The sequence below is a fragment of the Saccostrea echinata genome, unplaced genomic scaffold, assembly GCF_033153115.1.
Source record: "Saccostrea echinata isolate AGI-Se365-2 ecotype Australia unplaced genomic scaffold, CSIRO_AGI_Sech_v1 ptg000009l, whole genome shotgun sequence".
Classification (NCBI taxonomy): Eukaryota; Metazoa; Mollusca; class Bivalvia; order Ostreida; family Ostreidae; genus Saccostrea; species Saccostrea echinata.
The window spans coordinates 53,884,647-53,897,475 of record NW_026889758.1 but is presented as its reverse complement, the minus strand read 5'-3'; the positions used below and the strand labels follow the sequence as shown (position 1 = coordinate 53,897,475).

General features: G+C 32.4%; 2 protein-coding genes across 3 annotated transcripts; both read right to left on the bottom strand.

The window, feature by feature from the left end:
• Nucleotides 1-899: 899 nt before the first annotated feature.
• Nucleotides 900-4,808, bottom strand: LOC133183970 (transcriptional regulator ATRX homolog). Its single transcript, XM_061318842.1, has 4 exons — nucleotides 4,644-4,808; nucleotides 2,989-3,128; nucleotides 2,564-2,678; nucleotides 900-1,870 (listed from the first exon to the last, which is right to left on the bottom strand). The coding sequence occupies exons 1-4, from the start codon at nucleotides 4,794-4,796 to the stop codon at nucleotides 1,202-1,204; spliced, it is 1,077 nt and encodes a 358-aa protein (XP_061174826.1). The 5' UTR covers nucleotides 4,797-4,808; the 3' UTR covers nucleotides 900-1,201.
• Nucleotides 4,809-6,446: 1,638 nt separating this feature from the next.
• On the bottom strand, nucleotides 6,447-10,809 carry LOC133183969 (uncharacterized). Of its 2 annotated transcripts, none has more exons than XM_061318840.1 (14): nucleotides 10,740-10,809; nucleotides 9,998-10,063; nucleotides 9,621-9,836; nucleotides 9,433-9,500; nucleotides 9,178-9,289; nucleotides 8,859-8,935; nucleotides 8,329-8,440; nucleotides 8,072-8,203; nucleotides 7,766-7,839; nucleotides 7,312-7,423; nucleotides 7,109-7,173; nucleotides 6,948-6,993; nucleotides 6,761-6,832; nucleotides 6,447-6,633 (listed from the first exon to the last, which is right to left on the bottom strand). In XM_061318840.1, the coding sequence occupies exons 1-14, from the start codon at nucleotides 10,761-10,763 to the stop codon at nucleotides 6,568-6,570; spliced, it is 1,242 nt and encodes a 413-aa protein (XP_061174824.1). In that variant the 5' UTR covers nucleotides 10,764-10,809; the 3' UTR covers nucleotides 6,447-6,567. The 2 variants fall into 2 exon arrangements, with proteins under 2 accessions (XP_061174824.1, XP_061174825.1); XM_061318841.1 differs by having other exon boundaries at nucleotides 9,621-9,833.
• Nucleotides 10,810-12,829: the final 2,020 nt, after the last annotated feature.

Sequence of the window (12,829 nt, the reverse complement as noted above, 5' to 3'; positions counted from 1 at the left end):
GTTTCAAAGTTAATCAAACACTACCCTATCTAAATGTTTCTTTTTTCTTAGGGATATTTTTACTTTTATATTACATACTTTTAGCTACTATTTTACCTAACATTATTCATATAATGATAAAGTCAGATCTCCCAATATAACAAAAATCAACAGCTCAAAAGGAGATGCCACTGATTTAGGTACCCCACTGATTTAGGACCCTCCATGATATATGTATTGTGGTTGCCCCTGATTAGTAGATATCATAACTCATTTTTTCACTGTCATTACAGGCATTTTAAAGTTGATGCTTTTCATTATTGCAACATGAGGGCATGTGTTTCGAAAATATTTCTTGTTTAATTCCTATATATTCTCAAGTAAAACTATGGTCCCATAGCTGTAATTTGAACAAATTTGATACTACATGTATGTCAGAAAGCTTTCTCCTAAATTTCATACTTTCTGGCCAAGTCATTCCTGAGAGGATTTTTAAATGACTCCACAATAGTTTTGCATTTTCTTGATTATCTCCCCTGGAAATGACATGGCCCTTTATTTGAACAAATTTGAATCCCCCTTCTTAAGATGAGCATTTTTTTCTTTTGTCAAATTTAAATCCCCTTCACAAAAAGGCATATTCTGCCTAATTTGATTGAAATTTGCCAAGTGTTTCTGGAGAAGAAGATGAAAATGTGAAAAGTTTACAACACTGAAAAAAAAAATGGCAGACAAAAGATAAGCCTCATCAGAAAGGCTCACTTTATCCATGGCTTAAGTGAGCTAAATGCAAAAGAAATTCTCAAAAGTCAATACTTTCAGACTTATGTATTGCAAGAAATTTTATCAATTAAGGTCAAAATGTGATAACATATATAAACTTATGAAAAATAGGTCAAAATAAATATGATAACATATACAATGTATAAAAAAAACCAATATGAAAATAAACAATCAGCATGCATTGCATAACAAAAATTCATTTTCTGTACATTAAACATTAAATTTCATAAATCATTATATACATTAATACAAATCACAAAAGGAATAGATTTGATCTGGGTGAATATTTTTTGAACACATTTTATACAGTAAATATTTTCAGATATTAAAGAAACTGTCCAACATGTATTTGGATACATGTATTTCAATACTAGTGGTGACATACAAGAAATAATGAATCTTGAATCTTGTTAACTTTGAGTACCGATTTAAGTAAATTCTACTTTGACAATTTTCTTTTTCTCCTCTGTTCTTTAAATTCTTCAAACTTTTGGAGTTTTTGTTTTCTTTGCCGATAAGCTCTGTCTTCTTTACAAACTTCCTCTTCTGTTTCACTTTCTGATGAAGAATCTGTTTCACTTTCACAACCAGAACTACTTTCATTTTCACTAGATTTATCTGAGATTATAATACCTGTTTGTTTATCATCCACTGAGGCACAACATAAATAAAGCTCTTCATCGCTTTCAGTTATGATAATTTCTGTACCCGAGTCAGTCTGCACATTATTTGCGACGGAACTTTCTCTGTCCTCTAAGTGTGTTACACAATGGAGAGCCTCACTGTTGTTTGAATTTTCCGCTGAGCTTTGATCATTAACCCTTTCTTCCACTGCAGTGATTTCAGAATTCTCTTCCAACTCTGTATCTGAATCACTGGATTCTATAACATTAGATTTATACTTGCTTTTCTTCAGTTTTACACCACTTACTGGTGAATTTGACCTGGATGTATTATCTGCCTTTGCCGTGTTTTTTACTGGTTTGTCCTCCGTATCAGTTTCGCTATCAAGAGGCTGGCAAGATCCACTCTCCTCTGATTCAGAATCACTGGCCTTTGGTACCAGTCTTCTTCTGTAACCTTTAATTCGACTGGGGTGAGGTTTTTCCTTTTTAAATAGAAGAAAGGATAATTATGTGTACCTGTAGGTATAGCAAGTTTACATATTTCTTATATACATGTAGCCTTAAATGTTGATATCTAATGAATATGTAAAAGTCAGGTGAAAGTCCCTACCACTTTCTTCATGTAATTTAACCTCATATTTTCAAATCCTTGCATAACTCTCAGTTTTTTCTCATTTCCATAAGGTTTAAGATTAAAAGGTTTAACTGTACTTTGTTAAACTTGTAAACATGAGCAACATGGCCTTCATTGTTTGTATGCAATAACCATCATGACCTCTTCTTTTCAAAAGAAGAAAAAGAGGACATGATGGTTATTTTTGTGAGTTAAGATTTTGAAATTTACTACACTTTCTTCAAGTCCAGATCCATGGACATTTATAGGATTCTGGTTGCATCTCAGGGAATTCAATAGCAAAATTAACCCCACAAGCACATGTACCTGTGCCCACAAGTTTTCAAAACCATACAGTAAAATATGGATAAAGAAAAACTCAGGACTGTGAAATGCTATATTTCTGAGTTATTATATTTGCTAATACATATCCTACTTTTTGGTGACTAAATTTGACTTTGTTAAATGTAGAAATTTACCATACATGTGTGTTTCAAATACTCATTTTCTGAAAAAAAAAAAGAGGGATGTCTGAATTTTAAATACAGTGTAGCACTCTTACATCTTCTGAATCTTCATCACTCTCTTCTTCATCATTGATGAAGTCGTCAATATCATCACTGTCATAATTATCATCTTCAAATGTCTCATAACGATCAGCATTATATCTGTTTGTCCTAAAAGCAAATATGTACAAGGTTTAAATTTGCTCTATATTTCATCACTGGAAAATTATATACATGTACATCTTTTCAGAAATATATTTGCAACTAAGCAAGAAGAATTTTTTTTTCAATGACAAAATTACATTTATATCCATTCATGTGTATCTACAATATTAGCATATTAAGTTGTATATATATGCATTTTGAATTTAGTCTGTAAATCTTATCATAACACATAATCTTGTACTGTAGCAAATATATGTATCTTAAATTTAGAAAAATTATATTGTTATTCAGTCTGAATGAGATAAAATTTTCTCACACTCTTGTGAAGTCATTGACACATTTTGATGGTGTTCTGGCTTTGACCTTCTCTGATGATGGAATGTCCCTAAACACATCTTCCTTCTTTGGCATAACAAACTGCTTCTTGTTTCTCAGTCTCTCTGAGCTTCTTGTGTGCTGTAATTAGAAGAGCATAGTTTGAATATGTACACTAGTTAATCTGGCATTAAGATCACATAAGTGTCTTTAGTTCATTTTAACAGCTGAATTTTAAAAAAATGAACTGACTGGGCCAAAATAAAAAATACCTTTGTTTCCCCTAACACGACCGACTCAATTAAATCGTGCTGACTGAAAAGATTTTTTAAATAAGATTTTAAGATTTTTTTTTAATGTCTTTCAACTTTTATAAAATACAATTTCATCAAAATCTGTTCTTATCAGAACTGCTGATTTTGTTCTACTGCGATTTTCAACAGTTTGTTGAAACAAATTGGCGCCCACCACATGTGGTCACAGGGGTACGTTCGTGATATAAAACAACGGCAACGTATCAACCTTATGACTTTATTATAGTCCTACACTCTTGAAATATTTCGTTAATTTAATATACCATGACTTATTAAGAGTGTTTTGGCGGAATTTACAAACCTGTCTTTTAAGGTAGGTACTTAGGAAGCATATTACGGCCCACCTTCAGAACACATCAATGAATTTCGCTGCATTTTATTTAATTTCAGTTTTGATCTAATAAAAGTTCCTCTGTTTACTATGGGAACATAGGAATTGTTGTAAATATGTCTGCCTATTTCATCCTAATGAATCTAATTCAGACGTCCTTTCTTCATGACTTTTATTCATGGGTTAAACTTGGTGACTTTGATATTGTCTATGAAATTTTTAGATATGGTTTGGTTCAATTAGATATTGCTTACATACTCTCTCCAAATAGTTTCAAAATCATGACACAGCTTCCTGAGACGTCCAGTGTATTTTTCTATAATTAGGCCCTTGAAGATTGTTTCTTTCTTTGCTTTAAATCCCTTTCAAAAATGTTCAGACATCTGATCATTTGCCCATTGAAGGGCTCCAAATTTAGATGTTTACAGCACTTTTTGCTGATTGAGCAGTGAGGGATCTTTTTCGTGCTAGCAGCTACTGCGACACTGAACCTAAGATTTTATGGCCTCATTCGAAGGACCGGTCTCAATGTCTTGCACTGGGATTTGAACCTGCGACTTATAATTAGCTCCTTACTTCAGGAATGTAAGCCGAAGTAGGTTTGAAAAATAAACTCAGATTCCGGTCTTTGCGTATCTGAAAATCTTGTCTTTTTAAATATTCAATGTCAATAAATTTATACTGGTGGGTTCAACTGAATAATAGTTGTGAATTAATTTACCTTAAATTTTGCTTTGAAACGGCATTTGTATGATACTCCCCTGCACATGTCAAAATATAAAAGCAGGGGTTAGAGTCAGAGGAATCTCGGATTAAGTACACATATGAATAGTCAAATACTTGCAACTTTTTGTCTATTTCTTACGAAATATATTTTTCTGAAAAACTGCAAATAAATAGCTTTATCAAGCTTTTTTGAATAGCTTAATAAAGCTATATAGCTATTTCAAGCTGTATAGCTAAATCAATAGATTGTGCTGGACCTGAATAACATACTGAAAGATCGCATACCGAAGAACGCGGAGCGCACGAAATCTTCGGAGTCTGTGGTTCCATAGAATCTTCCTCATCACTACTTATAGCATTAGTAGTACTTCTGGTGCTAATTTTTCTTTTCTTCTTTATTGAACTGAAAAATTCTTCCTCAGACTCCGAGCAAGACATCTCAAAATGCAAGCGGAAAACGGGCGACTCTTACTAATTTTAAAACCAATACAGTAAATATGGTAATACCGGAAATATTTCTGGATATAATAAACATTCAGAAAAATAAAATATCAACAAAAATGCAGCTCATATTTGAAAATAAAATCAAAATATTATTTTTCGAACTTTGATTTGTCATCTGATGAAAACAAACTGTGTAACGTGGGGCGACAGCAGAAAGGGATGGGTCCATTTCGCGCCCAAACTGGCCAAAGTCATTTTCAGATTAGGTCATCTTTAAAAAATTGTTTGGTTGCCCTCTCCCGACCGACTGGCTAAAAATAGCCCGACTCAAAATTTTTTTTTAACCTCCAGGAAGCAATTACTTTTTTTTTTTTTAATGTTTTCTGGACAATGGATTTTAAAAATTTAGCACTGAAATTGAAATTTTTTGAGAAAAAATTTTTTCTTACCTACCTACCGACCCAATTTTTTCATCCTGAGTCGGGAGAGGGCAAACGAAAATTATTTCAAAGGTGGCCTTACTATACAAATTTATTGACACTGAAAAACCCGAAGAGGGTGGGGGACCCCAAACACCTAACTGAAAACATTCTAATATATTTGCGACTTAAATATTGAAAATTGAAATATAAATTGAAATATAATTAATTCTCCTGATTGTCTCATAATCATATCCTCATTAAATATATTACATGTACATGTAATCAAAAACATAGCAACATGACAATAAAGAATAAAGACTGGCTTGATAGACTTTTACATAAATCTATTCCACAGTAGGATCAAACTTTTTCTTTATTATAATGAAACCATGGCCTATAGATTATAATTATCCCCCTTAGCGGAACTGAATAATGCAACACTCTGCGATATTTTTGATTGATGTCCCCACCCTCCCCCCTCCAAAAAAAAGAAAAGGGCTACATTATAGCAGCTATATTCCTATAGGTAAACATTAATACAAACTTTCACAAAATATGCCTTTTAAACTTTTTACTTCCGTCTGGTGAGGTCAAAAAGAATTATACTGAATATTATATTAGTCATTAAACCTCTTTTTTCATCCCTGGCTACGATCTGATAGGGGGAAAAGGGGTGAGCAGAAAGCGCAAATAATCGGGGAATCTGAAGGAAATATCAGAAGGGAGCCATTCAGTGTCTTCTGCCTGTTCTTCTGCATGTTGAATGCCGTGTCTTCACAGACTGACTTCTCCAGAACCAGTTGAATTTCAGACTGTATAGTAATTTCATATATACATATATATATATGGGTAGAAATCTATCTTTAAAAAATGTTTGTTTCAGGTAATTTGTAGAATAGATGGTATGGATTATATCACAAGATTATTTATGAGAATTAAGTCGAAACGGCCCCGGGATCTATATCGGCGAAGGGGGGTCCAGTCCTCAAGCACTTGTCATCAGAGGCTATAATTTAGGCCACTTTTGGACAAAAAAAGGAAATATACATGTACATGTATAGAGAGTCTTTCCTTCTGCCGTTTTACTTATACGCGGTTTAAACAGCAATTCTTCTTTAGATGGGACACTTTAGGAGAGCATTTAATGACAAAAACATAAACACAAAAGAACAGAAAAATATATAATTTATTGAGAAACATTGAAACATCTTCCACTTCTCGAAATGATGACTATAATAAGTGAATTGTCCAAAACATATATTATTTTCTTTTGATCAATGTAAATTTTTTTCATATACATGTATTTTCGAATGATAAACTACATATTAAAATTCTCGCACAATTTAGCGACGGTTAAACAAGTGGCACAGCCTGGCAAGCAATCCACGTTTCTCTTTCTTCTCTTTCCTCTGTTTGAAATAAATTATATATAGTCAAACGTTTGCAGGAATTGGATTTATATACATGATATCATTGTGTGGAAACCAGAACACACAACAGGAAATGCTTTGAAATGATAAGAAGATGGAGGTTTACCTGTTGTTTCTTTGCTTTGACACAACAAAAGAATCTTCTCCAGCTTTTCTGTATTGCCACAGGATCCTCCTCCTGGAAGTGACAAAAATATTTATATTACTTCAGATGTTCGTTTTTCTCTTATTTTTATGCATCACTCATCTTTAAAAGTGATATTTGATTTTTAGAATTGTGTTAAAAAACGTACCAATTCATCGGTTACTAGTACATCTGTTTCAGACAAAGTCTTTAGGCTACAAACAAGAGATGGAGGAAATCAAACGATGGACTCAATTTTGCGTTGGCTTTATTTTTTCATTACTGAAGATATATATTGTCATTTTACGTACTTGTAAGCGCTAAACAAACCTTGCGTTTTTTGCTGCACTGGTGAACAAATCGTCAACGACCTCCGAGGCTGTGTTGTACATAATCTAAGGAACGACAAATTTTGATATATATATATTTTTTAAATAAAGTAATATAAAATAACCATGTTTAATGTGTATCAAATTGGAGTTACAACACACGATATGAAGTGAACATATATTATTATTCCATTTAATGAATACCTTTTGCATTGCTAATTTCTCAGCTTTCCTCTTTTCTGAGAGTGTTCTCAGTATGGTGTCACATTCTTCAGATTGTACCAGGGTAGATGTAGCCAACTCTTCTTTTACTGGTCTGTAAACAGGAAAGAATTCAGTGAATAGTTTGGCGAAATTTATGCTTCTTTTTCTTCACAGCTGTTATAGTTCAATTGAAATTTATCTATAGAAACAAAATGTTTTTCTTCCAACTTGCATCAATATTATATGGCATAATTAATTTGTTGTTATCATTCAGCTAAGGTTAATTTTACTCATTTGAGAGCCTTTATATTCTTTGAGTCCTTTTAAAAAAAAACACTTGAACCCAACCGTTATCATAGTGATATTGATTTACGATAAATATTTCAAACAATTAATGAAAATAAAATCCATGTTGTTATAAGAGACAAAGTCCTGATTTACGTTGTGTACATACCCAGGAATATCACAGTTAGGTGTAGCCTGGATTATTAGGTCATTCACATTTTCCTGTGCTGCTTTGTACAATAACTGGCAAAGAAAAATGTTTATGTGAAATCTCTACCGTCGATGAGGAAAAATTTAATCTCTACTTTCGTCTTTCAGTTGCACAATATCTTCATAAATATCCATCATGAATATTATATTGCATTAAGTTTCGTTGAAGAGTAAAATTAAATAAATATTAAGTTGAGTTATATCTAATAAATCATTAGGGTATCACATGAAAGTATAAATATGTCAGAATAAATAATTTTTATACCTTTTGAGTTATTTTTCTTTGGTTTTCATAAGACTCCCGTTTCATCAAGATTCTTTCTTCGGCAAACCTTGCACGAGTGGCTGGAAAGGTGAGGAAGTACTGTACAATTTCGGAAGCCGCCATGTACATCATCTAATGAAATTTTAAACAAAATCATTATTAGTGAACTTATATTCAGACTGTATACTAGTAGTATACAAAATACAATATGAAATATATAAGTATTCGAAATAAATATTTCTTTGTTTAATAGATACCTTTTGCATTTTCAGTTTCTCTGTGTTCATCCATTGTTGGTATGCTCTCTGTCGTCTGTCATAATTTGCAGATAGTAGTGGAGCAGTTGTATCTAATTGTCCCTTGTCTGGGCTAAAAAAGAAAAAAAAAAAAGAATATTTGTTTTCATATACACTGCATTTAACACATCATAACAATATATGATCTATTAGCCTATCTCTCTTCTAAACCTTTATGTTCCTGAAATATACGAATGGTATAAGGTTGTCATACAGCCGTTCACATTTTTTTATCAACTCTGCATATTTTTAATTTAATTTCATCTTTAACGGCAAAATGAAAATCCCTTAATCTAAAGAATGTAACTTTTCTAAATCATATAATCAGCTCAAATGCATCGCATAAATCTAATATTTTTTGTTATCATTATTACTATTTATTAATTTTTTTTTGCGAATTTTGTCTTCTAATGTTGTGCGACTGTGATGAAAACACGATGATAACAGATTTTTTTTTTCCATAGAAAGGATGCTTTCCAGATTGTATTTACCTAGGAATATCATGACGACGTGTAGTTGCTCGTGTGATCAAGTCCCTTACATTTTCCCGTGCTGCTTTATATAATAACTGTCGATAAAAAGAATTAAAATTTATTAATTTGGTCTCCAGATATCAAGGCGTAAATTACACTGTATGTTAATTCTAATTACTTCACATCAAACTTTATATCATGTAATAAATTTATCATGTGAATCTTTGACGATATTCGACATGTATGTACAAGTACCTTTTTTTATATTCCGGGAAAATACATGAACGTTCTTCTTCATTAAAACATCATAATACTATATACGTATTTATTTACATACCTCCTGTATTGTTCTTCTCTGTTCTGCGTAAATATTCCTTGTTGCTACGATTCTCTCGTCGGAAGCTCCTGGCAGGCCGGGAGTCATTGTATTTGTCTGTTCTTTGACAGCGCTGAAATTGAGAAACAACCAACTTTACACCCCCGATACTATTCAATAATTCAATAATTATGTTTAATTATTTGTAAAAATGATTTGAGAGTAAATTGAAAATGAAAATGTTTTTTTTTATTAGATCTTCATTATTTAACAAACCTGTACTTAGTAGCAGAACAATATCTAGAAACGTGATCAAATACTTCATCAAGGATGCTGCGTACTACCTAGAACGATATCAAATGTAGAATGTAGGATTTAAACCATTTGGCATCAGACAGTAGATGTGTCTTTTTCTGGTGATATTAATGAAAATATTTGACTTATTGTATTGTATAAATTCTTACCATTTCTGACTCACTGGTTTGAGTTTCCCACTTAAGACTTTTTTCTGCATTTTTCGAACTGCTCTCTATTTTTGATGGTCTGCTAATCTTGGAAGCCTTCGGGGTGCTTCTTGGTTTTTCCACAGTTTGTGCTTTAGTTGCATCGTCTGTTGTTACATTACCTCCCTTCTTGCCTTTGCTACGTCTTCTTCTGCCTCTCGAGGACCCCCTTTTCTGCTATAAAAGTTTGAAGTTTGTTTCTTTATAATTTATTTTTTATTTCAGTACCTGATTCAACTCTCTCATGCTCACTAAGTTTTTTTTTACAGCGACGGATACGATTTAAAACCTGCTCTTAATTGTGTTATTTAATATAAGTTGTCTTAATGTATACGCACCTTATTGTCAAGGTCTCTCAGAGACAACGTGCCATTCTTGAGGCATTCCCTCAGTTTTTCAGGGTTCTACAATACAAACACAAATTAACTCTGTTAAGTTAGATTCGCTTAAAATATGTACATACATGTATATTGTACCTATGCATTACATTTTTTTGGTACTTTCTTTTAATCGAACTTCCTCTCTTATGTTCTAAATATACTAGTATATATAGATTAGAATTAAACACATTTGTATGACATTATATTGTTGCATATACAGTTCGAGTTTGATGAGAATGTTTTACATTTTTTCATACAACCTACCGACGAACTTGCCATTGAATAAAAGAAGGAAAAATGTTGCTAAACAATTTTTCTTAAGCGATCAGCTGCTTGAACCGTGCATTATGACGACCTTGATATTGTGACGTCATTCGATTAAAAACGAAGTATTATGTTATGTTTCAATATTTTGTTCAAGATGTTTAAAAATATGCTGAAATATAATACTAGTATCAGAAAGAAAAGGTTATGCCCATCCCTGCAATACAACTAGGGATTATAACCAGGACTCATAATTACGAAGTATTTGATGGCTGCACACCATGTTTTTCAATGTTTGTCTAGATACCCTCCTGTGTACAGATAAAAAAAATCAATTTCTTCTAGTTGAGCTATATTGAGATGCAAGTGCATAAATGGCAAGCACGTCTGAATAATAAATATCTATATATTTAATTAAGATTAAACTATTTCCTACCTCTTGTTCTTTCAATTCCATCATCAAAAATATTAAGCCTGGATGTTTGCTTTGCACAAAACACTGTTTCCAACTGAAGTATTAGTTATAACGCTATTAGCTTTGTGACGTCTCTAGGACTGTGATGTCATCGGCGTTTTTTACGAAGAGAGAGAGAGAGAGAGGAAGAGCAGAGAGAGAAAAGGGAGTATTGCTATCAGCGTACAATGTATTTGCTCAATTCGATCCATGAGGTACAATGTCTGGACTTACTATTCGTTTCACAAAGGTAATTTATTTCTTAGTTAAAGGACTAATAAAAAGTTAGCGAAGAAGATAGATTCCTCGGACAGGGTTACTGCAACGAATAAACTCAGACACTTGTTGGTAAGCTGGATGACCTTAATTTTAATTTAAAGTCTACGGCAAATGTTCCTTTTCTTACTTTGTGTCATATTAATTTTATTTAGGTACTTAGGTAATTAAAAAGTCCGAAAATACGTGTTTTGACTGGATGCCTGTCCGGAAGTTGTTCTCTTCCTTCAATCATTACACGATTTAAACCAAAATCAAAGGGGCGAGTTTTCAATAAAGTATTGAAGCAAAAAACTAAAATAGCAGTTTATTTATCAGATATTTGTTAGTTGTTTATAATCAGTGTCGCTTACATTTATTAAGTGATAAAATGAAAAATGGAAGGGGAAAGTATTAGTATACTATAAATGGATGATTCAAAATTATTACAAAATTAGCCATATCTTCATAGTAGACAACCACATTATTTTTCTCTAAGGAATATATTTACATCTTTTCCATTTAAAAAGGTATAAAAATATAGTACTTCACAGACCTTTTTCTTTCTTCAAATGATAAAACACATATCGAATAATCGTCCTCAATCTTAAAAAAAACGTCATTGAAACACTTTTCTTCAGAAAATACAGATGTACCTACATGTAAGTTACTGCATTTGATTGCTTTGATAAACAATAGAAGTCTTCGTTTTGAAGAAAAAAAACGTATTATAATATTCGAAAATTCTGGAATTACTGCTATAGTGTATATATAAATACAAGATTTTGTAATGTAATTGTGTTTTATAACAAAACCTTTTTAGATATGCAATGAAATACACACAGCGCTGCTACAAATGCACCATCACTAAACAAGATCTATATAATTATTCTGTTATTTCTTAAAAAAATAAATCCATTGGGAAAATAATACGACTAATAATGACGTCATTCGAATAGGGACTCAATTTTCACTGCAATAATTAAAAATATATATAGGAAAATTGTAGATATTATTCTCTAATACGTATTTTATATTTTCGTTGAATATTTTTCATTAGTCTTTCGTAACCAAGACGTACCGTATAGCCAACTGTGAAACACAAACCACCTACTGTAGCTCTTTAATATCTGTAACAATCGTTCAACTTAATGTTTGAGGAAAACGTGCTAGCCTGGATGATAGTTTAAATCACTGACTACCAGTTTGGTTTTGTTACGTGATAAAATGTGGTGCCACACGGGTTACACTGGGCTAGACCATCAGACGACTTGCTTCAAGGCCAAACCAATAGCATCATCTCGGGCCTTTCCGTCAGAGGTCGGAAGAGCCAGAGAAGTTGCGATTGGGCCAAAACACATCTCCAGTCTTTCGTTTCCAACTACCGTTTCTAATTCATTGACTAAACCATTAAATGTTTGTTGACGAAACATGCATATCAATTCCAATGATCTTGAAAGATTCGATATTCATTGGATATTAGCAGCCTTATGTCCAACTTTGTTTATTTGATATTTAAACCAGCCAATAAATTTACGATTGGAATTCATATTGTTTGGACGTTCCATTGAACCTAAACGCTCTTACGATTAAAAGTAACTGACGAAATCCCCCCTTCTAAAAGTCAACGCGTGCAATATAAAAGTTGCAGACAAAGATATAGACAAAGCATAAATCCAGCCTTTTTTCGGTGGCAGGGGGCATAAAATAAAATGAAAAGGACAAGAGAGTTCTTTGCAATTCATTGATTCAAGAGATGTTTATAGATACATATAAAAATTCCAAGTCAACAAGGGTATTACATTTAGTGTAACATT

Excerpts from the sequence above, each read along its gene's own strand:
- LOC133183970 (XM_061318842.1), bottom strand. The coding sequence starts at position 4,796 with ATGTCTTGCTCGGAGTCTGAGGAAGAATTTTTCAGTTCAATAAAGAAG. Across the intron at positions 3,129-4,643 it reads CGTGCGCTCCGCGTTCTTCG|CACACAAGAAGCTCAGAGAG; the intron begins GTATGCGATCTT and ends TTCTAATTACAG. Across the intron at positions 1,871-2,563 it reads GTGATGAAGATTCAGAAGAT|GAAAAACCTCACCCCAGTCG; the intron begins GTAAGAGTGCTA and ends CTATTTAAAAAG.
- LOC133183969 (XM_061318840.1), bottom strand. The coding sequence starts at position 10,763 with ATGATGGAATTGAAAGAACAAGAG. Across the intron at positions 7,840-8,071 it reads AAAGAAAAATAACTCAAAAG|TTATTGTACAAAGCAGCACA; the intron begins GTATAAAAATTA and ends TTTCTTTGCCAG. Across the intron at positions 6,994-7,108 it reads AGTGCAGCAAAAAACGCAAG|CCTAAAGACTTTGTCTGAAA; the intron begins GTTTGTTTAGCG and ends TCTTGTTTGTAG.